The 26,137-nt window shown below is 38.8% G+C and overlaps 1 protein-coding gene across 4 annotated transcripts in view; it reads left to right on the forward strand.

Moving 5' to 3' along the window:
• LOC137200861 (myosin-11-like) overlaps nt 1–26,137 on the forward strand; it is a 43,394-nt gene that overhangs the window by 6,874 nt on the left and 10,383 nt on the right. For 3 of the 4 annotated variants that reach the window (XM_067615547.1, XM_067615543.1, XM_067615544.1), the window contains exons 4-34: nt 2,552–2,708; nt 5,033–5,060; nt 6,051–6,150; nt 7,392–7,418; nt 7,774–7,800; nt 8,130–8,222; nt 8,315–8,378; nt 10,295–10,393; nt 11,328–11,471; nt 12,834–12,929; nt 13,302–13,420; nt 13,599–13,751; nt 14,552–14,725; nt 15,061–15,234; nt 16,222–16,336; nt 16,456–16,649; nt 17,671–17,792; nt 18,617–18,686; nt 18,777–18,937; nt 19,026–19,134; nt 19,860–19,991; nt 20,075–20,281; nt 21,570–21,707; nt 21,788–21,911; nt 22,109–22,280; nt 22,841–23,053; nt 24,034–24,178; nt 24,363–24,569; nt 24,723–24,827; nt 24,970–25,122; nt 25,247–25,495. In XM_067615547.1, coding sequence (XP_067471648.1) covers nt 2,552–2,708; nt 5,033–5,060; nt 6,051–6,150; nt 7,392–7,418; nt 7,774–7,800; nt 8,130–8,222; nt 8,315–8,378; nt 10,295–10,393; nt 11,328–11,471; nt 12,834–12,929; nt 13,302–13,420; nt 13,599–13,751; nt 14,552–14,725; nt 15,061–15,234; nt 16,222–16,336; nt 16,456–16,649; nt 17,671–17,792; nt 18,617–18,686; nt 18,777–18,937; nt 19,026–19,134; nt 19,860–19,991; nt 20,075–20,281; nt 21,570–21,707; nt 21,788–21,911; nt 22,109–22,280; nt 22,841–23,053; nt 24,034–24,178; nt 24,363–24,569; nt 24,723–24,827; nt 24,970–25,122; nt 25,247–25,495 — 4,071 coding nt within the window. The remainder of the gene's footprint in view (nt 1–2,551; nt 2,709–5,032; nt 5,061–6,050; nt 6,151–7,391; nt 7,419–7,773; nt 7,801–8,129; nt 8,223–8,314; nt 8,379–10,294; nt 10,394–11,327; nt 11,472–12,833; nt 12,930–13,301; nt 13,421–13,598; nt 13,752–14,551; nt 14,726–15,060; nt 15,235–16,221; nt 16,337–16,455; nt 16,650–17,670; nt 17,793–18,616; nt 18,687–18,776; nt 18,938–19,025; nt 19,135–19,859; nt 19,992–20,074; nt 20,282–21,569; nt 21,708–21,787; nt 21,912–22,108; nt 22,281–22,840; nt 23,054–24,033; nt 24,179–24,362; nt 24,570–24,722; nt 24,828–24,969; nt 25,123–25,246; nt 25,496–26,137) is intronic. The other variant, XM_067615545.1, reaches the window with a different exon arrangement.

The raw sequence follows: 26,137 nt of genomic DNA on the forward strand, positions 1-26,137 counted from the left end.
GAGCAGAGAGTCTTTAAGCGGCCCAAAATAAAGAAAGTCATACCCTGAACTCTGAATATGAGCTGGAAGATGACGCAGAGTCCCAGAAAGTAAACTAATTATGTTTCTATTCATGGCAACGTTAACAGAGATTAAAAAAAGCAACAATAACCGGCTGAAGAGTTTGCAGGATATACATTTCATGCAATAATGAGTTTTATGAAGATGAATTAATGCAGATTTACGTTCATGGAGTTTTATGTTGGTTATTTTTGAGACGATACAGTGAAAAGAGGAAAAAATGTCTCTTCATGAAGCAAAAATATTCAGATGTTTTATAAAGTTCTGATTCTCTCAGATGTTGCAAAGATTATTTACTATTAATTACATTAAAAATACTCTTTATTTGTTAGTTATGATCCTGGACAGTAGTTACTTCTAAAAAAAAACAAAAAAAAACTCAACGCCCCCACAGTAAAGGGGAAAATAAACAAACAAAAAGATAAAAAACACAACAATAATAGTAATACTTTTGATTAAGAAAAAAATTAAATAAATAAATAAAAGGTGAGTTTGGCTCTTTGGATCTTGACGTAAACACACACACACAGTTTTTTATTATATTTCTATATAAGTTTATTAATTGTTTTGTCAGTGCAGCTCCGTCTGTATCAGTTAAAGTCGCAGTGAAATGAGAATTAAAGCATCTTTGTCTTCAGTCATGTGACGTATATATGATAATAATAACTTTATTTAGTGTAGCATCTTTCACAGAAATGAAATTCACAAAGTGCTTCACTGGAACAAGAGTTGAAAATAAGACCATAAATACATACATAGTGTAAAAACATCTGCCACAAGTTAGAATAAAATAAAATAAATAAATAAATAAAATAGAATAAAAATAAAAAACACAATCAAACAAACAACTCAAGAAGTTGTATAGTAAGTGTCTGAGAAAATCACTTAATTATAAAAGTAGCACTAAAGGAAGAAATAAAAAAGGAAAAACTGCATTATAGTTACAAGAAATATACAATTACATATATACATATAAATAGTACATATATACCTATAAACACAATGTTTTTTTACAATATGTGCAAAATTAATATGTAATATATAGTGCAAAAAAATGCAGCAGTGGGAGTGAATGATATATAACGTACATAAGACTAAAGATAACAGAATAGTTCAATGTAGGTTTCACAGATATAGATTAATATATTAAACAATGTTCAATCTATAGATGAATAAGATTTTATCTTATATCAGGATAAAAGATCATTTTATTGTGGTGAATTTCCATAATCGGAATAATCATGAATCTCCTCATATGAGAGACTTGATGAAGCTCGTTAACGTACTGACTGATGTTGAATTGACATTAACCTTCATCTCTCCAGTCCTTCGTCATCATGGCTGTAAGAACGTGAATGTTTGTACATCAGGTCGGATCCTTTTTATTAATGTTGGCGAGAGTCTGAATGTGTCCTTGTTTGTTTTTCTCTAAAAAGGATGTTCATAAGCATATTTTGATGATTATCAGGATGATATCGTTAATCATAATTATTGTAGCCAGAACAATCTAATCTATAATATGTAGCTGAATGCTTCTAAACACATGAACGACACACAAATCAGCAGTTTTCATGTGAATAGTTTGTTTTTTTGTTATTTCTGTGATGAAACATCTCAGGAGCTCTTGATGTTGAACTTGATGAAGGTTATTAATTATTAACATTATTTACATTCTTCACCAACGATCAATAAACCAGATGACCTTTGGTTTGTTGGTCTGGAAGCTGATTCACCAACATGAATTCAAACTTTACACCCAAATATTAAACAGTCAATAACTTTATTTACCCCAAAGGTCAACTTGTTTGCAGCAGTACAAACACAGAACAACACACAAAACAAAGACAACACCAAACACAGAATGTATAAAAAAGATTTAAAATCATATATACAAGTCAAAACAGTTAAAAATGTAAAATACAAGAAATGCATGCATGTTTTAAATGCCCACATTCTGTCAACTTCTGTTCATATTGTTATAAACACATAATAAAACACATCATGATGAGTTATCATGAGTATTATAGCAGCAACATGAGCAGCTGATCCTGCTGTTATGGCGTTCTGTCATGTTGTTTGTTGTTTTGTCAAACTGCTTTGATATTTTCTAAAACGTAGACTAAAGCTGCAACAATTAGTGCAACTATTCTGATAATCGAATAATTATCTAAGTCATTTTTCAAGCAGAAATGAAACATTTGCTGGTTCAGAGCTGTCAGGTGTGAGGATTCGTTGCTATTCCTGGTTTTACATGAGTGTAAATTTAATATTTTGGGGTTTTGGACTGTTGGTTGATCTAAAATAAGGACAAATAAGACATCACCAATCAATCAAGACAGAGTTTAGTTCATTGATAATAAAAAATAATTGTACGTTTCAGCACTAATGAAGGCGTCAGGTGGTCACAAGCAGCGAAATTCAACAGTCATAACAATAACAAACCACATTTCTGACCTGACGATGTAAAATAATGCAGGATTCTTCTTCCCAGACGTACTCCGGTCTGTTCTGCGTGGTGGTGAATCCCTACAAGATGCTGCCGATCTACTCTGAGAAGATCATTGAGATGTATAAAGGCAAGAAGCGTCACGAGGTGCCGCCACACATCTACTCCATCACAGACAACGCCTACAGGAACATGATGCAAGGTGACTGTACTGACCGATCAATATATTGTTGAGTTTCCTCACAGCTGATTTCATTATAGAATTAACAGCTTTTTTTAATGGGAAGTGGTTCAAATGTGAGATTGAGGATTAAAGGGTCAGTTCACCCAGTTTCTGACTTTTACTACAGTAGCTACGTTTGGTTTTATCTGCTCTCTGATTGGACGTTTCTGCCTTCACACCGATACAGTAGAGCTGAATGGAATTTAATTAACTTGTGTTCACAGAACAGCCTGACTCATACAGGATTTAAAAGGTTCCCTTAAAGTTGTTTTCCTTACAACTGGTGGACAAACATGACGTATCGACGGCCGAAGAGCAAAACCTCCCATCTGCAAAATGCACTTTTTTGAGAAAACTTTATGAAAAACAATTTTTTTTTAGTTTTCTCAAAAAAGTGCATTTTTCAGATAGGAGGTTTTGCTCTTTGGCCATCAATATACAACATGTACACTGATATATCTGCAATTATCTGGGCTCTAGTTCACAGCGTGGAACCAGGGTTACGTTAGTGTAACTTTACTAACGTTATTAACTGCAGACTACAAGCTGCTGACAGGGAACAGCAGGCAGGTGAGAGGATGATGTAGAAGTTGACTGAGAGTTAAATGTAAGAAAAAGTCCCAGTACACACAAGCTGCAAACCACCAACCAACTCTCAACACTGACTAGAGGTAAATGATAAAATATATTTTTATGTTATTTGGGTGAATCGACCACTTGATGTTGATTCGATTTCACACAAATAAGCATGAAAACTCTCTGCAGAGTCAGCTCTGTGTTCCTGATGTGTTTCTGATGATCCGAATAGAGTGAGACACACAGAGAAGCATAAGTTGAATCAGGATTTCTGTCACATGCAGATACAATGAAGACAACAAGCCAACTTGAGCTGGGATCTTTTATACCTTATACATATGTTTTCCATTATCAGTGGAGTTATGATACGGAGATGTCAACATGTCAGACATCTTGGCGTCGTTCCTATCAAGCTACTGAATTTACAGCTGAGGGCCCCTCGCTAGATGATGCTCCAGTTTGTCTTATTGATACATGAACACGGTGCCTCGACTGAAGGTTTCTTACATTCCTTAAGATGCAACACAAAGAAAATACCTGATATCACCTGACTGACTCGGCCGTTATTATTATTATTTTTTTAATTACATGTTTTCTCTTTAACTCCATATTCATCATATATGTTATATGTTGTTGTAAGTTTATCACCACTTGTCTTGTCTCGTCAGTTGTCTTTAATCTTTTTGAAGTTGAGGACAATTTTCCACCATTTGGGACAATAAAGTTCCAAAAACACTAACAGTCGCTGGGTTTGGAGCTCAGTGGCAGCTGATTGGTTACAGCGTATAACTGCAACGTCCCTGATTGGACGTCACCTTTAAACCTTTGTTTCCTGTCTGTTTCTCCACTATCAGCTGTCCAATGAAGGCACAAATGCCCCAAAAAATCACAGACTGACCCAGCATGGGTCAATATAGCGATATATTTAAATTTTTATGTTCTATTTTACTATTTACTGATTACTTGACTTGTAATACTTGTATTCTCCCTTAACTTGTATATTTTGATGTTGTGTTGAGCATCTTTTTTTCTGATTTTTCTGATTCTGATGCAACACTGGGTTAAAATAAATCCAGTAACTCAACAGTAATATTAAAAGTAAGTAGAGTACTTGTTGGTTTGTAACTGACTACTACTGCTGCTGCTTCATCTATCAACTATTTTAAGGACAAACAGTCACATTATAGTACAATATGCCTCCAAAATCCCAGTTTGTTGTATGTTTTGTTGTATGTAACGGTGGTATTTTGTATGTTGCAGTCTCTCACAGCACTTTATGAAACAGCAAACACACAGTTACAAACTAAAAGTCGAGCGGTGGCAGTGAGGAGCCCCGACTGAAGCCTCGGAGCGTGCTGTCTCGTCTCCGGATGGTCCACCGGTGACCTCAGACCAACTCCGTACTTTCCATTCAGCTCCAGGATGGCCATACATGGAGCAGTGAGACAAGATTACAGCGACGGAGCCCCCGCATCCACCTGCTATTTTTAGCTTGATATGAGTGATGGAGACTAATCTCCCGCTGAGAACCAGATCTCAGAGCTGGTTTTTGCTATCGTGTCCGCGTGAAGTGGCACCGCCTCAGAGTTCATGTTTGGTCTGTTCGGCTTGGCTTCAACTAAGGAGTTCGGCTCAGTCAACATTTCACATTATTTCCCCCTTTTAACATCCCTCCCTCTCTCTCTCCCTCCCTCCCTCTCTCTCTCTCTCTCCTTCTCTCTCCACAGACCGTGAGGATCAGTCTATTCTCTGCACGTGAGTCAAAACATACAATATTTAACCTTTTTTTCCATCACACTGAACCACACATGTGATCACACTCACACAAAGTTGTCTCCATCATTTGAAGGGACATTGCATTGACTTACATTTATTCCCTGAAGACCTAGTTCATACTGGATATTAAAAGATCCTTCAAATGTGCTTTCAATTGAAGTGATGGAGGCCAAAATCCACAGTGTGTCCACACAGTCATTTAAAAGTCTCTGTGAAGCTGATATTCACCTTCAGCAGTCTGAGTTAGTCATATCAAGTGGATATCTGACACATTTACAGTCTTTTTAGCATCAAATTCCCTCTTTGTGTTTCCTCGGACAGTGTTTCCCTGTTAAGCTGCAGGTGGAAGTATAGTAACAAAAAGAGGGACTTTGGCACTAAAAAGACTGTGACGTTGAAAGATATCTACTTGATTTGACTCATTTGGACGCTGAAGCTTCATATAAACTTTTGTCCTCCATCACTTCCATTATGAAGGGATCTTCAGTATGAACAGGAGGAATGATTACAGCAAGAAAAACAGGTTTCAATGTTCATCTGGGGTCCTGACTGAATAATTGTGAACTTGTCCTTTAACCATAACCTGAACCGTTGTCCCCAAAAGGGGAGGCGAATCCCCACAATGTGACAATGTAAATGGATTTATGTATCAATTAATCTGCTAATTATAAGTGATTAGTTGTTTGGTTTATAAAATGGCAGAAAATAGTGTACAGTCCCCATGAACAGCTTCCTAAAGATTTAGTTTTCTGTGTGATTTGACAATTAATCAAATATCAAAATTGTTGCTTATTATTCTGTCGATTGACTCACTGATTATTAAACTAATTGTTTCAGCCCTAATTGACTGTACATACCAGCTACAGTTAAGAATAAAAACATAATTTCCTTCATACAATCCTGATGAGTTAAAACTGATTGTGTCTCTTCTCTGTTCCTCGTCTCGTCTCTTCCCATCACGTCTCCCAGAGGTGAGTCTGGAGCCGGGAAGACAGAAAACACCAAGAAGGTGATTCAGTACCTGGCCGTCATCGCCTCCTCACACAAGGGCAAGAAGGACGTCAACCCTGTGAGTAGAAACACCTTCAGAAACTTTACCAACGTGCTTTAAGAGATGCTTAGAAAGTCTTCACAGCAGCCAAATAATGAGATAAAATCATAAACAAGGTCTGCTCCTCTCAGTTAACTCTTTTAGATCTTATCTAGGGCTGCAACTAACGATCATATTCATGATTGATTAATCGGTCTATTGTGTTCTTAATTAATCGATTAGTTGTTTGGTCTGTAAAATGTCAGAAAATTATGAAAAATGTCAATTAATGTTTCCAAGTAGCAACTGAAAACGTCTTCTATCACAGAGAACTAAAGAAACCAGGAAATATTCACATTTAAGAAGCTGGAATCAGAGAATTTGAGCATTTTTTCTTAAAAATGACTCGAAATGATGAATCGATTAACAAAATAGTTGTTGATCTGTTGATCTGGTGCTCTCCTTTAATTTCACAAATATAAATATTAGATTATAAGTCATTATTTTGCCTTAAATGTGAATCAGAATTACAGCTAACCTGAACCTTTTTCCATACAGCCCTCAGGTCAGGACCCCTTCTTCACTGAAAGGGTTACAAACAGTATAAATTTCAGTGTATTACACACATGAATTGTGGTTTCATTAAAGACTAAAAGCTCACCTAAAGTCCACATGAAATCTGAAATATATATCGATGGCCGAATAGCAAAACCTCCTATCTGCAAAATGCACTTTTTTGAGAAAACTTGTTTAAAAAAATGTTTTTTTTAAATATATTATATATATACTATATTACTTTATTATGCAGTGTTGTTTACGGTATGTTTGTATGGTTATTATGGTATTGTTAACACATAATATAGTAATATAGTCCAAAAACAGTGTATTATGTATTGGGTATCCTTAATAAATAGTATTCTGCAAGAAAACAACAAGTTTTTTTTTAGTTTTCTCAAAAAAGTGCATTTTTCAGATGGGAGGCTTTGCTCTTCGGCCATCGATATGTAGAATTAAATGAAAAAACAAACAAGAAGAAAACAAATATGGGCATTTTTAGCAAATGTATAATGTGTGTTTCAAGGTCAGTTTCAATGCACTTTACATCATTTTTGGCTCTATAATGAATTTAGTCCGTTTATTAATATTTTACACATTTTATGATGAAGCTGTTCCACAATTCAGTAAACTTCAGATATGACTTACCAAAGCTGTGATATGAAACAAAACTGTGATTTAATCTGAAGGCAGTTATATTTTACATGTTTTAATGTACATGACAGGATTCAGTTGCTGCCGCTGCGACCAAGGTGAGGAAACAGATTATTGTTGTTTGTGTTTCTGCTGCTGCTGGAGCTTCATTTTCACTCATCAAACTGTCTGAAGAATTAAAAAAACAGAGACATCAGGAGACTTCAGTGAGACTGGTTCATTGGTCGTCACGTCTTTCCCAAAAATCCTCCATATCAGCCGCTCTTTGCTCAGCTTCATATGATCCGGGGATGAACTGTCTGTGGTGTGTTTGGTTTATGGTGTTTAATTGATGCTTGACTCTGCTGCTCTGCTGCGTTTCAAGCTGTCGTGTGGGTGTCCAGTTTTGAGTAAATGTTATATTTGATTTTCACTGGTTTTCTAACCAGTTTGTGTTTCTTTCTGCCAAAGCAGCAGCAGCAGGCAGGATCTCTGGCTTATGTGAGTATAAAACCTCATACAGACATGTTTGTGCACATTAAAATTACTTACATGTGTGAGTTGTGTATATTGTATTGTTAACCTTGTTTTATTTGTCTTTATTGAACATTTAGCATCATAGTTCATTGCATAGATAGGCTACACATTACCAACAACAATAAAAAATAACCAAAAATAAAATAAATAACATTTAAATTATTATTATTAAACATTAATCCATGATATCATTATAAAATTAGCAAAGCCAGCACATACATAAATGAATAAAAGGTGATAATAGAAGACGTTACGGTAGTTGTTTAGATGTGTGACCTTGTTTCGGGCTGCAGGGGGAGCTGGAGAAGCAGCTGCTGCAGGCCAATCCCATCCTGGAGGCCTTCGGTAACGCCAAAACCATCAAGAACGACAACTCCTCGCGATTTGTACGTTTTTAATCCACCGCAACCATTTGGTCTTTTAATTATCTCAGTAACCGATCGAGTCCTGAAGCCGCTGTCGTCATCTCTGTCCACAGGGAAAGTTCATCAAGCTCAACTTTGATGTGACCGGCTATATTGTCGGGGCCACCATCGACACCTGTATCCTTTTCAAGAAAGAATTTAAATTTTCATGTTGACGCCTGGGATTTTCTGTATCTTTCCTGCCTGATAGACCTCAGCTGTTGTTGTCCAAAAACTGTTCCTTCATCACGAGGAATTTGGTCACATTAATTGGTTCAGAAACGGCTCCAATGACTAACAACAGCGATCATGGAAGTAACCACCGTGATGTCACCCATTGGTTTGTGGACTCCGGTTTTGAAGCCTTGAGTTTACATTTTGACCGTCGCCATCTTGGATTTTTGGAACCAGTAGTGACCATACTTGGATGAGAAGGGGGAGCTGACCCTAACACTAGCTGCTAGCTGCTAGCTTGGTTAGCACGGTGCTTTTACAGTCTATGGTTAACTCTGATAATGCTAATGCTAATTTTCGCTAGTGAAAAACAGGCTTAAAGCAATTAAAACAAAATGTACTTACCAGAAAAAAAACCCTGGACGGTTTTAGACTCCTTAGAGGGTCTTTTAGTGCAACCAAACACGGAAGAAGACTTTTTTAGGCAACAAAAATGTTACAATTAACTTTCATGACCTGACACACACCGACAGCAATGCTATACTCTGTGAATCTGGTGTTACGCCATAGTTACATAACCTAACCGATGTTGTCACCGTGGTAACGACTTGCCTCCGATGGCACCCACCTGTCACTCAAAGCAGCCACGCCCTTAATTATGTGTAACTTTAAGCCTCAATAAAATTTACACGGGTAAGTTATATATATAAATTATATTTAAATATATAAAATTATAAAAATATATAAATATTTATATTATAAATTATATATTATAAATTCACCCTATGTACAGTTGTCATGAACGAGGGAATTAGCTACAGAAACCAAAATCATTTTTTGTACCAGGCTGTAAACATGTTTATTTCTGCTGTAAAGTTGGGTATTTTAACATGGGGGTCTATGGGGATTGACTTGCTTTTAGAGCCTCGAGTGGCCGTTCAAGGATTCACTTCAACGTTGGCTTCATTTTTCAACCCCAGAGGTTGCAGTTTGGGCTCTAAACGTGAGAATTATTGACAATAGGAAAAATATAGAAAATTACCAGCCTTATCCTTTAAAACTACTAGTAAACATGAATTAGACAACCAATAAAATAAAAATATAGAATTTATTTATCCTTTATTCAACCAACAATAATTACACAACAAATAATGATAAATAAATATAATAATAATAACAATAAATAAAAAAATATATTATGGACAACATAATACAAAAAATCTTGTGAGAATATATGAGAAACAAGCTGAGTTGTCTAAAACAACCAATCTAATACTATCAGACAACGACTTAATGACACACTAACACACAACACAAAACATCAGCAGCCAGTCTGCAGGTGGAGGGAACAGCGTACATTAAAAAAACTCTTTTACTCAGTTTCAGTGCAGACTTTGGAAACAGTGAATGAAAATGAGCCCTGAGAATGAAGGACAAAGCTGTTCACACATTTTTAGTGAATCAATTTAAATAGATAAGGTGGTTGTAACCTGAGAATTGAAAAAAAAAGTATTATATAAATTAATGGAAACATAATGGACTGCATTTATATCGTTCTATTATCCAAAGCGCTTTAATATTTGCCTATTTGCGACTGTGCAAGGTGAGCAAATGGGATTTAGTATCTTGGTCAAGGACACCAGATTGAATAATCAACTCTGTGATTAATGGACGACCCACTCGCCCATGTGAATTAAAGGAGTATTCCACCAATTTAGCATTGCACTACGATAACTTTTTTGGACGCAGGATGGACAGTTTTTTTAAAAAATTGGATCAAAATTGATGGAGCAGAACCAGAGATATTTATATATTTCTTTGGTGCTAAAAAAGATGTGACAGACATGGTTATCTGCTTAACCCTCTCCTGACCGGATCAGACCTGCTGGAGAAGTCTCGCTGTATTCGTCAGGCCAACACCGAGCGAGCTTTTCACATCTTCTATTACATGGTGGCAGGAGCCAAAGACAAGATGAGGGGTGAGTAGAGACAATACGAGCAAAAAAACAAACATAAACTCTTCTCTTACGTTTAGATTTTTTATATCCTTGAAGGAACAATATGAGATTTCCTGGGAAATCCTCTTGTTTGCCATCTTACTTAGAGTCAGGTGAGAAGGTGGATATCCATGAGGTGTTTAGCCTAGCTTAGCACAAAAACTGGAAGCAGGGGGAAACTGCTATCCTAGCTCCATGAAAAGTGAAAAAAGACAAACATTTTACATTTCTAAATCTTCTAAATAAAGAAAAGATACATGGTGTGAACTTTAGAGTTCTTGGAAGGTTTTTTTGATGGCAGTTTCCATCTACTTGCAGTCTTCATGCTAAGCTAGGCTAAATACATCATTGACCTTTGTACTGGACACACAGAGAAGAAACTGATAGACAGCACCGTGCAAAAGTTTTAGGCACTAAAAGTGAAGTGAGAATGCTTTTTTAACTTGATACAAAGTTGAGTAAACAGCAGAAACAGGTACTCGGCAGCTCGGTTGTTCCTGCGTCTTGGAGAAGTTGCCACAGTTCTTCTTCTTCTGTGGATTTCAGCGTCTCAGCTGCTTCTGTCTCTTCACGTTAATCCCAGACTGACTCCATGATGTTGAGATCAGGACTCTGTGGGGGCTAAACCATCTGTTGTCTTGTTCCTCTTGTTGTTGAAGATAGTTCTTTATGACTCTGGCTGGATGTTTGGGCTCATTGTAATGCTGCTGATTACATATGGGACCATCAGACGCCTCCCTGATGGTGTTACGTTATGGATATAAATCCAAACATCTATACGATATAAACTAAACTGCCTAAAACTTTTGCACAGTGCTGTAAATGTTCTCTGCTCTGGGTTTGACAGCTAACAAATTGTCCATGTTTCATTAAATATCACCAAAACTTTCATATGTTTGCGTGTGTGTGTTTTTAGAGGAGCTGCTGCTGGAGGACTTCAGCAGCTATCGTTTCCTGATAGCGGGACACGTGGAGATCCCGGGTCAGGAGGATGACGAGATGTTTGATGAGACTCTGGAGGCCATGAAGATCATGGGCTTCACCGATGATGAGAGATTAGGTATCACACTGCTCAGTGTTTCGTATTTGTCTGTCGACCAAACCATATTCTAACCTTCTTTACAGTTGTTCATGTTTTCCAAATCCTGTCAAGAACTTGCTGTCTAGACAGATGAAGAATTTCTTTGTCCTCTGACACATAGACAACCATTTAAAAGGAAATCTGTAATGCAGAGCTATGCAGACCAGCACATCCTACTAAAATTGAACTGGTTATACACAACTTTAACTTTAATGTAGTTGGGATGTTGCTGATCACTAAGTTAATGTGTAAAGTCCTTCTCAAGTTCCTTTAAATGTGTAAATCATGCGAGGCAATATCTGTGTTTTTGTAGCATCACAAGCTTTAACATCCAGAAATTACAGTTTTAGAATAAAAAAAATATAAAATAAATCCACCAATCCTTTGTAGAATGTAGGTCTGACTTTGTTTTATTTCTATCTGTGTTCATAGGGAAATATCTCATTATGCTAAGCTAACTAACATTATTTGCTCATTTAGATTGTTTGCATAAAGTTTTGTAATTTGAGGTATATTGTGTTTTTTCTGTGTAATATAATAAGTCAGGTCAGATATGTTGACCATATTCTATAACTTATCACCTCTATTACTCTTCAATCTAAATGGCTCAAATATTAGCATGCTAACATTAGCTTTGTCAGTTGGTTCAATCAGTTAGCTTCAGTTGGTAGCCTCGGTGTAAACATTTAGTAGCAACCCATCTCTATGTAACCTCTAGTTAGTTGTTGTATAAATGGTTTTCAAAACTTGTCTGAGAATCACATTTTTTAAGTTTTCTTCAATCCACATAGTTGTCTGTACATCAGCGGCTACAATATAAACAGGAACCGCTAATAGCTAATTCAACTTACTTGTAATGGCGCCAATTTACCAAAATGTAGACAAATATCGACTAAAAACGTGTCTGAAAAGAGAACAGCAGTACTTACCTGTAGGTGACATTACAGCAGCTCATTTGATGAACTTTACGAGGTCTCGCTCTCCTGATGGTTTTATTTTTTTCTGTCGTATTGGTTCCCAAATAGGCCTATATGTTGTTGTTTGCATGTTTTCTTCTATCAGATTAATAAGAAGATTTTTATAATTGAAGTACAAGCAGCTCTACCTGCTGAAAAACAAAATAAAACAGAGTTCCACTTTAAAATACGTCGCTCTGGACAGGATTTAATTTAATTGTAATTGCAGTAGACTGGATTAAAATCACCTCCCCAAGAGAAATAAATACAGTCCAAATGGGGCTGACCATAAGGTAAAATCTCTTTCAGGACATCTGTAAACATGCTGGAGATTTATTCACCATCTTGTTGTCTTTCTCTCTTGCCTTCCTCTTCCTCGCTGCAGGCATGATGAAGGTGGTTTCCACTGTGCTCCAGCTGGGCAACATCAAGTTTGAGAAGGAGAGGAACAGCGAGCAGGCGACCATGCCTGACAACACCGGTAACTGTTTAAAATATAACACTAGTATGGTAAATTAACCAGTAGTGGGGAGTAACTAAGTACATTTACTCAAGTACTTTGAGGTAGTTTATGCTACTTTATACTTCTACTCCACTACAATTTAGAGGGAAATATTGTACTTTTTACTCCATTACATTTATTTCACAGCTTTAGTGACTAGTAACTTTATTACATTTCAATATTATTTTACTTAAGTAGGATTTTAAAAGCAGGACTTTTACTTGTAATAGAGTATTTTTACATTGTGATATTGTTACTTTTACTTAAGTAAAGGATCTGAGTACTTCTTCCACCACAGAAATTAACCTCTAAACTTCTTTGACCTCTTCTCGTCTTACCCATCGACCCCAGCTGCCCAGAAGGTGTGTCACCTGCAGGGTATCAATGTGACCGACTACACCCGGGCCATCCTCACCCCCCGGATCAAAGTGGGCCGGGAGGTGGTGCAGAAGGCGCAGACGAAGCAGCAGGTAAAACAAACCTCACTATCGACACACAAGTCTCTAATTATTAACTTTCTCTAATGATGTAGAGCCCTTCTGTTGCAGCACAGACCTTTGAAACCATCCAAAAACAAAATGAGAAAGAAGCTTTTCTCCTCTCTCTCTCTCTGTCCATCTCACCCCTTCCTCCGTCCTTCCTCCTCAGGCTGACTTTGCGATCGAGGCTCTGGCTAAGGCCATGTACGAGCGTCTGTTTCGCTGGATCCTGGCCAGAGTCAACAAGACGCTGGACAAGAGCAAGAGGCAGTCGTCCTCCTTTCTGGGCATCCTGGACATCGCTGGCTTTGAGATTTTTGAGGTGACGGATCTCTGAAAACACTCATTTAAATACTGTTTTGTTGTATGTTGTTATCTTATGTATTTAGCTCCTTTTGATCTTTACAGTAAATCTCTGAAACACACAGTAACAGGCAGTAAGTAGAGCAGCTGTGGTTGCTAAATCATGACTAAATTAACTTTCTGGGGAAAACAAAAATAACGTGCTCATGTTTATTTTCTAAGATCTGTTAATTCTCTTAATTATCTTCAGGATCCTCATGTTTATTCATGTTTATGTTTATTTAATCAAACTAACAGCAACAAACTATGTTTCTCCCAGGATCACATGTGTGTGTGTGTGTGTGTGTGTGTGTGTGTTCATAATAGTGATTATTACCTGATGATGATTGGATTTTTAAGCCTCTGTCCACTTTTATTCAAATACAAATAATTTTGCTGCCTCAACAAATACAGATACAAATACAAATACTGGGCTCTCCGCACATCCCTAGTATATATGTAAGTATATATATATATATATATTGATGTGCAGGCGTGTTGTCATTCATGCCTAATGAAGGTTACTTAACCAAAATGTCGCTATTTAGTAATTTAACCATAAGTGCTGACAGGGTGCGGGAGTCAATTTTCTGTTCTGAACTATATTATGAGATAATGAGATAATTAAGTCAAGCTGTAAAGATTCATCAGCCTCCACAGCTGAGGATCCTGTATGACTCTCTACACATAACCAGACCCAGTTATGACAAGAATAACCATTTAAACCGTGTTTCGAAGCACGTTTTAAATAACACGCGATCATCGTTTCTCCTTCCTCAGGACAACTCGTTCGAGCAGCTCTGCATCAACTACACCAACGAGCGTCTGCAGCAGCTCTTCAACCACACCATGTTCATCCTGGAGCAGGAGGAGTACAAGAGGGAAGGCATCGAGTGGAACTTCATCGACTTCGGCCTGGATCTGCAGCCCTGCATCGAGCTCATCGAGAGGCCGGTCAGTGTTTCACTTTACCAGCCTGTTTCAGACAGAGGCTGAACTGAGGGGCTGTGTAAAGGAGCAGTATGAGATAAATAAGGAGTTTTTAACTGGAAATAATGCAAAGATATTCCAGTAGAATATAAATATAGACCTGGAAATGGGCAGAATATGTCCCCTTTAGATATAAAATATTAAAAAGCGTTGTTCTGGACCTGCATCTCAGCTAGTTCTTGTCCCAACATCCAAATTGTGACTCTGAAGACTATGAAGAACACTAAGTAATCGCAACAGGAAACAAATGCACTGGTATGACCTCAGATCAAACCTTTGTGTCCTTTGGTGTCCTGCAGAACAACCCTCCAGGCATCCTGGCCCTGCTGGACGAGGAGTGCTGGTTCCCCAAAGCCACCGATTTGACCTTCGTGGACAAGCTGCTGAACACCCACACGGGTCACGTCAAATTCTCTAAACCCAAACAGCTCAAAGACAAGCTGATGTTCAGTGTTCTGCACTACGCCGGCAAGGTGAGAATCACCGAGGGCTTCAGGAGGGATCAATAATCAGTCTAACTGTAAACAACACAAACAATTTGATTATTGTTTAAAGGGTATGGATGGTGAACACACACACTGTCCTGCTGCCAGAAATGATCACTGGAGCATCAAATGTGGATTCATCCGCTGCTGAAAATAGTCCCTAACAAACGCTCTATTTCCTGTTTGTTTGCTAAAAGCTACAGTGTGCGGCTGTTTTAGGAAATTACTGAGCATTTTTAAAAATGAAAAACATATTTGTGAGTTTTATTTAAAGATTTACGTCTTCAGAAGGAACAAACGATCAGAAAGTACTGAGAGAGACTCTGATATTGTTTCGTTTATTGGTTTTGGTATTTTAATGGGATTTGTTGACCATTAATATGTTTACTTTTTATATTGATGGCCGAAGAACAAAACCTCCCATCTGCAAAATGCACTTTTTTGAGAAAACTTGTTTAAAAAAAAACTTGTTTTCTTGCAGAATGCTATTTGTTAAGGACACCCAATACATAATAAACTGTTTTTGGACTATATTACTTTATTATGTGGTATTGTTTACGGTATGTTTGTATGGTTATTACGGTACAGTGTATTATGTATTGGTTGTCCTTAACAAATAGCATTCTGCAAGAAAACAACAAGTTTTTTTTTAGTTTTCTCCAAAAAGTGCATTTTTCAGATGGGAGGTTTTGCTCTTCGGCCATTGATATGTAGTTGAAAGAGCCAAACAACATAAATAGATAAAAAACAACACTATTACACTAAGCCAAACAATGCATCATATATTACTGACATACTGAGCAAAACAAAACAAAAATCTATATTATTACAATCTTACGGTGACCAAAACGATGATTTTCTAGTCCAAGAAGTTCAAGTCCAAGCCTTTGATTTTTAAAAAAAATGTTATTATCATGATAACTTTACACCTAATTTAAGTTTTCTGTTTACTAAAATGTCTTTCAACGTTTCCAGGTCGACTATAACGCAGCCGACTGGTTGACAAAGAACATGGACCCTCTGAATGACAACGTGACGGCTCTGCTCAACAACTCATCCAGCAACTTCATCCAGGATCTGTGGAAAGACGGTCAGTCCTCCACGAGAGGGAGACATGTCCTCGTTTACCTCGTTTCAGCTGGAAGTTTCACCGTAAATCTTTTAAGTCGTCATGGTAATAAAACGCAGTGTGTATCTTTCCCGTGTCAGTGGATCGAGTGGTGGGTCTGGACACCATGACCAAGATGTCAGAGAGTTCAGTGCACACCTCCACCAAATCCAAGAAGGGCATGTTCCGCACGGTGGGCCAGCTGTACAAGGAGTCTCTGGGCAAGCTGATGACCACGCTGCACAACACGCAGCCAAACTTTGTCCGCTGCATCATCCCCAACCACGAGAAGAGGGTAGGTCATCTGTGGAGCTTTGAAATGAATCAGATGTGATGTGTTGTTTGGTTTTTTTAGCTCAAGCCCTAAAAGCAGCCTGAACAAATCATTTTATTTAACCCTTTCATGCATGATTTTTTTCCTAAGTGTTTTTATTCCTCTTTAGGCATGAAAAAAAATATTTGATTTTTTTTAAACCTGCATTTTTCAAGGAGTTTTTCACATGTCCACTCAGGTGGACAGCATGCGTTTGAGTTTTCAACTGAAGGAATATGTATTTAACAAACCAGTGAATAAAATTATACATTATTTGAAAACTATAAAATAATATATATTTTCAAAGTTGTTAAACTAATGTTTTAACATATTTTAACATATTCTAATACTGTTCAATGCAATGCAGAACACTGAACTTTGTTCCTGACTCCTCAGCCTCTCCCCTTTGTCTTACTGCATTTATTAATTAGCACATGAACTACAGATGACTTGAAATGCAGAAGATCCTTCTTTTCTAATCCAGACATTCTTTTGAGGTGCCAGACATTCCCTCAGCATCCTCAGCTCCCTCAGTATCCTTAGCCCTCTCAAAACTGCAAGTTACATTCTAAAAATATAAATCAATTGATTTACAACCAAAAAAGTTACTGCAGGTGAAGTATTTTCAAGAACAACAAAGTCGCAGTAATAGTATAATTGTAGTTGATGATGTCCAACATAGTGGACAGATGATTAATCGTCATTTTCTGAGCTGCTGAGCATTTACGGCCAGCCGGCGGCCATCTTGGTGTTGAGAACTTTGTGTTGCACTTATAAAGGCTGGCCAATGGATGGCAGTGTATGGGATGACGCACTAGAGTCCACTGTGTTGGCTGAAATGCAACTATACCATTAAAACCCCATGCATATATAAGAAAACGGCTTTTGAATAGCTGTCCACTGTAGTGACCACTATGCATGAAAGGGTTAAGCTACAGTCTGTGGAGAGGAGATAATGACTGACTGTACGTTCAGTGATTGTTGGTTGGCTGCTGTGCTGCAGGCTGGTAAGATGGACTCCAACCTGGTTCTGGAGCAGCTCAGGTGCAACGGAGTGCTGGAGGGCATCCGGATCTGCAGGCAGGGATTCCCCAACCGCATCGTGTTCCAGGAGTTCAGGCAGAGGTGAGTCTGCAGTGCTCAGGATGGGGTTCAATAGCACTTTATCAATATCACTAATCAATTCTGAATCTTTTTGAATCTGAGTCTGCAACCTCACCACTAGATGGCACTAAATCCTACACGCTGGACCTTTAATTCAATTCTAAAGGATCTGGGAAATAGAACTCCTGCGTGATTGCTTTTAAATTTAGTGTTCTTACTTAGATTGTTTTGGAAAATCGCACCTGTTTATGTATCTTAACCCTCCTGTTGTCCTCGGGTCAGTTTTGACCTGGGAGTGGTTGAAAACTATTCAGCAACAATTCTAAAAACTGATTAATTGTTAAAGTCATTTATCCAGAGTCCATAACCTCAATGAGACTGAACTTCTAGATGCTAATCTTAGCATGCTAACGAGTTGATGTTCAGCAAGTGTTTCAAATCCTGACTAAGAAATTATGAATTATTTTTAACTATAGTTGAGATCAGAGGATGATATGTTGATGGATTATGGCAGACTGGTTTATGTAAAAGTTTAGTCAGGATACTGTTTTAAAACCATTTCAATTTTTTTGATGACAGCACATAATGACACCTGTTGTCCTCCCAGGTCTAAATTGACCCGAGGACAACAGGAAGGTTAACTGGATCGTATTATTGTTGTAACTATGTTTTTATGCTGGCGGGTCTCTGCTGATGAAGGATGTAACTGATGATGTGTTCACTGGCTTGATAAATAATAGGAACAAAAAGAGTAGTCCCTAGTTTTGGCTTGTTTTAAGGAGTACTGTGTGATCATTTAATATCACAGTAAAGTGTCAAACTGTCTGTTGTTTTCCTGTTTGCAGGTATGAGGTCCTGGCTGCTAACGCCATCCCTAAAGGCTTCATGGACGGGAAGCAGGCGTGTTGTCTGATGGTGAGCTGGATGGAGCTGAACATATGGAAAAAATATTTGTGCCTATTGAGTTTGACTCATCGGTTGTTTCCTTGCTCTCCTCTCCTTCAGGTAAAGCACCTGGATCTGGATCCTAACCTGTATCGTATCGGTCAGAGTAAGATGTTCTTCAGGACGGGAGTTCTGGCTCAGCTGGAGGAGGAGCGAGACCTCAAACTGACTGTCATCATCATCTCCTTCCAGGCACAAGCAAGAGGCTTCCTGGCCCGCAAGTAAGAGAAATACTTAGACTGATATTAGTGTCCCGGTGCCTCTAACTGAAGCTTTCGTCTGATTTCTTCTTCGTGTGTTTGTTTTCAGGGCGTTCAGTAAACGTCAGCAGCAGCTGACCGCCATGAAGGTCATCCAGAGGAACTGCGCCTGTTACCTCAAACTCAGAAACTGGCAGTGGTGGAGGCTCTTCACTAAGGTTACACACACACACACACACACACACACAGTCATGTTTCCATCACTTTCACACTGACTGTTTACATTATATTAGTCTACTAAATATGTTAAATATTACTTAAAAATGAGCACGTTAACATGCTAAAATACAAAATGTTACATAAATGTCGGGTTAGCAAAATACTTTCATCACAGTCACATTTGATTGGATAAATTTGTGTTTACGCCTCTGAGTTCAAGATGACTCATCAAACATTAGAAACTGTTTTACAGGAAGTAAAAAGACATACAAGACAGACATTTTTTTTTTTTTTTTTAACATATATTTGGCATTAACAAGAGGTAATTGAACAGTTAACACAAGGACACAGGATTAAAACTTTCACTTTCACTGTTTCTTTAAACATTTTAGCATTAGCAGTGCTTTAGTACTGAATGCTAGCATAAGATTAGCATTTTGGCAGGCTAATATCACCACAGCTGAGCCTGAATCTGAGTGTGAGATGTCCTAAACTGGCCACCGTACAGAGATAAACTCTCGACGTGGCCCTTTTCTCTGCTGCAATTATCAGGATAAATGTCTACTAGAGAAATGACAAAGTAATCTCTTCATTTATTATCCAACATCATGACTTTTTCTTGTTTGTGGCGTTTCCTGTAAATGACGTGAAATCATGCACTTCATATCTTGAAGGAAAAGAAATCAAACTAAGTCCTGGATGTGTGTGTGTGTCCGTCTTTCAGGTGAAGCCTCTGCTGCAGGTAACCAGACAGGAAGAGGAAATGGGTCAGAAGGAGGAGGAACTAAAGGTGGCGAAAGAGGTGGCGGCCAAGACCGAAGCTGAACTGAAGGACATCACCCAGAAACACACTCAGGTGACACAAATACAGGGTTTTACAATGTTTTCTATTTTTAAAAACTACATTTCTAGAAGTGATTCAAGTGTCTGTTTGCGTAGCTGATGGAGGAGCGAGCCCAGCTGGAGTCAAAGCTTCAGGCAGAGACGGACCTGTGCGCCGAGGCCGAGGAGATGAGGGTGAGACTGGAGGCCAAGAAGCAGGAGCTGGAGGAGGTGCTGCACGAGATGGAGGCCCGGCTGGAGGAGGAGGAGGAGCGCAGCAACTCACTGCAGCAGGAGAGGAAGGACATGGAGCAGCAGCTACAGGTGAACACAGTATTATTATTATTTTAGCCATAAAAACGCAGCACTACCATAGTACTTTGTCTTATTTTCAGGACTTCAACCAACTAATTATTGATTAATCTATTTGTTTTGTCCAACAAACACTCTGAAATCCAAATATATATTACATTTAAAATGATAAAAACATGAAAAATGCTGCAAATCTTCACATTTGAAAAGCTGCAATCAGCAAACGTTTGACATTTTGGATGGAGTGCTATAAAATTATGATTATGATTTCCCTTCTGACTTTTCCTCTAGCGCCACCAGCAGGTTGATATCTTTGAGGTGAAATATCTCAACAGTTATTGGATGGATTTCTGTAACATTTTGTACAGACGTTCATGATCCTCAGAGGAATTTTAGAAGAACTTGAATTTCTTTCATACTTTGGTTTATGACCAAATACCTGCAAAACTAATGACACAAAGCTGTACTATGTCCTAATTAGCAAATGTTAGCATGCTAACATGCTAAACTAACATTTATACATTACACCTGCTTAACATCAGCTTGTTAGCATGCTAAGATTAGCATCTAGAAGTTCAGTCTCATCGAGGTTATGGACTCTGGATAAATGACTTTAATGATTAATTAGTTTTCAGAATTGTTGCTGATTAGTTTTAGATTAGATTAGAACTGATTAGTCAATTATCATGTCAGCTCAGTTTATTTTATTGTACTCCATTTTTGCATCTCACCAGATGTGTAAAAAAAAATATGAATTCTTAAGTGACATAATTAAAGATTAGAAAATACCCTTTTTTTAAGATTAGAAAAATTTTAATCATAATATTTTTTTAACAGCATCTTAATTTATGAACACTCAAGCTCAGCAGATATATTTGCCTATATTGACTTATTGTAGATATATTGATAATGATGGTATGTTGGCTAATTGTAAAATGTGCATCTCAGTATATATTTTGGTCAAAACTCAAAGATGTTTGTTTATGTTATGTGTTATGTGATTTTTTTTAAATCTCAAATATCAATGTCAGTATCTGCTTTCAAAAAATATTATATCTGACTATAGTGAATACAAATACACTTGGAAAGTTCTTATAACAATAATAATAATAGAAATAGTAGATAATAATAATAGTTTTGTAATTCTGTTTTACTCCTTTTTGCATTTTGTTACACGCTTCTCTTGTACCTGATCCATGAGTAAGTTTTGCTCCAGTATCTTCTGACTTTTCTGGGCTTTTTAAACTGTGCTTTCCTTTATTTATGAGCTATACGTTACCTCACGTGTATTTTCCTGCAGCTTTTGGAAGGCCACCTGGCGGAGGAAGAAGACGCTCGGCAGAAGCTGACGCTGGAGCGAGTGGCTGTGGAGGGAAAGGTGAAGAAACTGGAGGAGGACATTCTGCTCATGGAGGACCAGAATAACAAACTGCAGAAGGTATAAAAGGAGCAGTTTTGTGTGTTTTTAAATGTTTCACACGCAGCGCATGCCGTACTCACATGCTCTCATGTTTGCAGGAGCGAAAGCTTCTAGAGGAGAGGCTGGCTGATATGAACTCCAACCTGGCCGAGGAGGAGGAGAAGTCCAAGAACCTGACCAAACTCAAGACCAAGCACGAGTCCATGATCTCCGACCTGGAGGGTCAGTCAGCACAAGCACAATCCTGTCTGCTTGTATCTGCTCAATACTGTGGAACTTCATTAGTCTTTGAGTTTAGAATATTAAATAATGACCTTAATGATATATTTTCACCAAACACCTTCATAAAACATGAAAAAGAACATTTTATAGAGATGTATTCACTATATCGAGTGTCTTTTTCCTCACTATGTGTCCAGTGCGTCTGAAGAAGGAGGAGAAGGGTCGTCAGGACATGGAGAAGGCCAAGAGGAAGGTGGAGGCGGAGCTGGCCGACCTCCAGGAGCAGCAGGCCGACCTGCAGGCCCAACTAGCCGAGCTCCGAGCCCAGCTGGCCGCCAGGGAAGAGGAGCTCCAGGCCACAGTGGCCCGGTAAGAGGGACGAAGAGGATGTCCATAAAATCCCACAATACAATCCGGTGTTTAAATGACATACTGAGGTTTCAGGTTCTGGAGACCCTGAATATTCAGAGCAAATTTCAAGGAAATCTCGTCATCAGATATCATGTTTACAGGCGTGTAACCTGCTAATCAGACTGAGTTGACATGTCATTTTCACTTGTTTTGAATTTCTTGTTGGGATGTTTCGTTGTATTTTGCCCAAACCAGTGACATATCCATGCTGTCAACGTCATTTTCAATCAACAGAAGCAAGTAGTGGTTGCTAATGTAGGAGCCGTTAACTTAAAGTCCCCTTCCAGTGTTTTGACATTCATCAGCTGAAAGTAGAAAGTTTTACCTGGTTAAATCTGCTCCTTCTTCCTGATCTCACTTTCATATTCATAGATTCAGAATTTTGTAATGAGGGAGAAGGAGTAGATGCCATTTTAAGGATTTTAAAATAGTGATTATACTTTTTTGTGGGTAAACATATGAAATGTTAACCTTAAAAGACCTTATTCAGAGGTGAAACTTTCTTCTTGTGTCCGCAGCTTGGAGGAGGAGAGCAGTCAGCGCGGGGCGGCGGTGAAGCGTGTTCGGGAGCTGGAGCTCCTGCTTTCAGAGCTGCAGGAGGACATGGAGGCAGAGAAAACAGCCAGAGGGAAGGTCGAGGCGGCGCGACGGGACCTCGGAGAGGAGCTGAACGCTCTACGCACCGAGCTGGAGGACAGCCTGGACACCACCGCTGCCCAGCAGGAGCTACGGTCTGTTCAAACTGACGTATCTCACATATCATGTGTGTCAACTGACTGATCCACAGTCTGAAGATCAGTAATGTTTGTTAGTGTTTGCACCTTACAGGCTGAAGACAGGTGGTGAATGAATGTTCTCAAGTGTGTAAATTATTCATTCATATAGCCCAATTTTATTTATTTTTTATCACAAATTTGCCTTAAAGGGCTTTAAAATCTTAGACTGTGATGCAGAAAAACTCTCCAGAAATCTATTAACAGGTTTAAAAAGGAGGAGAAACCTCAGGAAAAGCATCAGAAGAAAGACATTTATGGTAACATGTTGTGCTATGAAGGTTTATTCATATAGCAACTTTCAACAACAAGGCAATTCATTATGATTTACATAAGCCATAGAAAGGCGAAAATAAAAAGACATTATATCAAGATATAAAAGAAACACTAGGTGACATGAAGATATAAGTCATAGAAGATAAAAATATGAATTAAATGTAATAAAAACAGAATAATAGAAAATAACAGTGCAGCAAATTTGATTAAATAAAAGGTTTGTCAGCTGGTTAAGACGCATGTCATGTAAACACAATGTCCAACCTTTGTTACATGTCTCATGTCTCAACTGTCGTTATCCAATAAAGGCATAAAAATGCCCCAGAATCCATTTTAAAGGCTTATAGCTTCAGTTTTCTCACCAGCTGCTTAATATAGATCTTTAAAAAAGATAAAGAAAAAACATATTTATCTACAGATAGTGGCTCAATCTCTGCAGTATAAACAGTGGTGACAGGTGGAAGGTTTTATTGTAATTTATAAACAACATTACTTTCATTTTTCTGCACTTAGAACCAATTTCAAATAATTCAGTAGCAAAGTAAATAACAGTGTCATCTGCATACAAGCGGAATTTTGTAAGCTGCCGTAATCAGATTTCTAGGCTGCGTTATTGTCGTATGTGTTCTTGTGTTGATGTGTGGCGTGTTTGCGGTCGGCAGGGCGAAGCGTGAACAGGAAGTGGCCATGCTGAAGAAAGCCATGGAGGACGAGGGGCGGAGCCACGAGGCCCAAATCCAGGACCTGAGACAGAAACACAGTCAGGCTGTGGAGGAGCTCAATGAGCATCTGGAGCAGGCCAAGAGGGTACACACACACACACACACACACACACACACACACACATTAAATTACCCCAAAATGTATTGATTTATTCTGTGGGCACATGTTAAATTAACTCATTCTGAGCCCCCTAGTGGCCATATGTCATGGTTACAGTGCACTGTTATTCATGCAAACGACTCTCTCTCTCACTCATCTGTCCGTCCAGGTGAGAGCCAGCCTGGAGAAAGCCAAGCAGGCTCTGGAGAAGGAGACGGCCGACCTGAGCGCCGACCTGCGATCCCTCGCCAGCGCCAAGCAGGACGTGGAGCACAAGAAGAAGAAAGTGGAGGGTCAGCTGAACGACCTGCACTCACGCTTCAACGAGAGCGAGCGGCAGAGGATCGAGCTGGGGGAGCGAGTCTCCAAGATGACCGTGAGTAATAATATCGAAGCATTTTCATTGACAATTAATCTGTTAATTATTTTCCCAATTAACTGATTAGTCGTTTGATCCATACAATGTCAGAAAATGATGAAAAATGTCTCTTTCTTTCAATCTCTTTTCCTTCCTCTTGTTCTCCACCAGCTGGAGCTGGACAGTATGACAGGTCTGCTGAACGAGGCGGAGGGAAAGAACATCAAGCTGAGTAAAGACGTCTCCAGTCTGTCCTCACAGCTCCACGATGCACAGGTGAGAGACGACTATATTCTGTTCTTCCACATGGACGCCAGTTGGGTGTAAAACTTCCAGATTTCAGACCACAATGAAATATCGTTACTAGAGCTCAGCCAATGCATCTTTTCCTCACAATCTCCTTCTTCTTGTCCTCCAGGAGCTGCTGTCAGAGGAGACCCGTCAGAAGCTGAACGTGTCCGGACGTCTCCGTCAGATGGAGGAGGACAGGAACAACCTGATGGAGCAGCTGGAGGAGGAGACCGAGGCCAAACGGGCCGTGGAGAGGCAGGTCTCCAGCCTCAACATGCAGGTCAGTAACTTCAGAGAAGCTCAGAGACAAATCAGTGTTGTTAGAGAAGAGTAAACGGTGTCATTCTGTCACTAATCTATCTAATCAAACTCCTTTAACCTCTCACTGTCTCACCCTCTGTCAGCTGTCCGACTCCAAGAAGAAGCTGGACGAGATGTCGGGGACGGTGGAGCTGTTGGAGGAGGGAAAGAAGCGTCTGCAGCGTGAGCTGGAGGCGACCAACAGCGACTACGAGGAGAAGGCCTCGGCTTACGACAAGCTGGACAAGAGCCGGAGCCGCATGCAGCAGGAGCTGGAGGACGTCCTCATGGACCTGGACAGCCAGCGGCAGCTTGTGTCCAACCTGGAGAAGAAGCAGAAGAAGTTTGATCAGGTCAGCCGGCTCCAGAGGAGTTTCTGGAGGATTTCATTGTGTGTTTGACTCCACAGACAGGCGTAAAGGCCAGATTATACTGATTATAGATATTTAGAGTACATAATCTTATCTCCATTAAGGCTGACACTGTCCTCAGACAGTTATTAGACATAGATGAATGAAACATCATCTGTAGAGGCACGAAAGGGGAGGAAGAAACTTTTAAAAACTAATTTTAGACAACAATTTTCTACTTTTTGTAGGTTTTGTTGAGTTGTGTGACATGATTTAATTAATTTTAGACACCCAAATCATTTTGAAAAGTCTGTCACACTGGCATCCAATGATAATAAATAAATAAATAAATCCAATGTTCACACTGCACTGGAGACCCACCGTAAGGGCGACTCTACTGGGGTCTGACCCTCACTGTCATTACAGTAATTGATTGAAAATGAACCGACACCACAAACCACAAAAGACATCATGAGGATTTACAGCATGAAATAAAAAACATGAAAGTAGTCCACAAGGTCGAGACTGGGACAGATCCAGATAGTTGTGATGAAAAGGTATTGGCTCACGGACAGATGTTTGCTCTGGAAATAGCAGCTGTCAAAAACGACCCACAATGCTTTGTTCAAACACTGATCGTTGAGC

The sequence above is a fragment of the Thunnus thynnus genome, chromosome 17 (assembly GCF_963924715.1).
Source record: "Thunnus thynnus chromosome 17, fThuThy2.1, whole genome shotgun sequence".
NCBI classification, from domain to species: domain Eukaryota; kingdom Metazoa; phylum Chordata; class Actinopteri; order Scombriformes; family Scombridae; genus Thunnus; species Thunnus thynnus.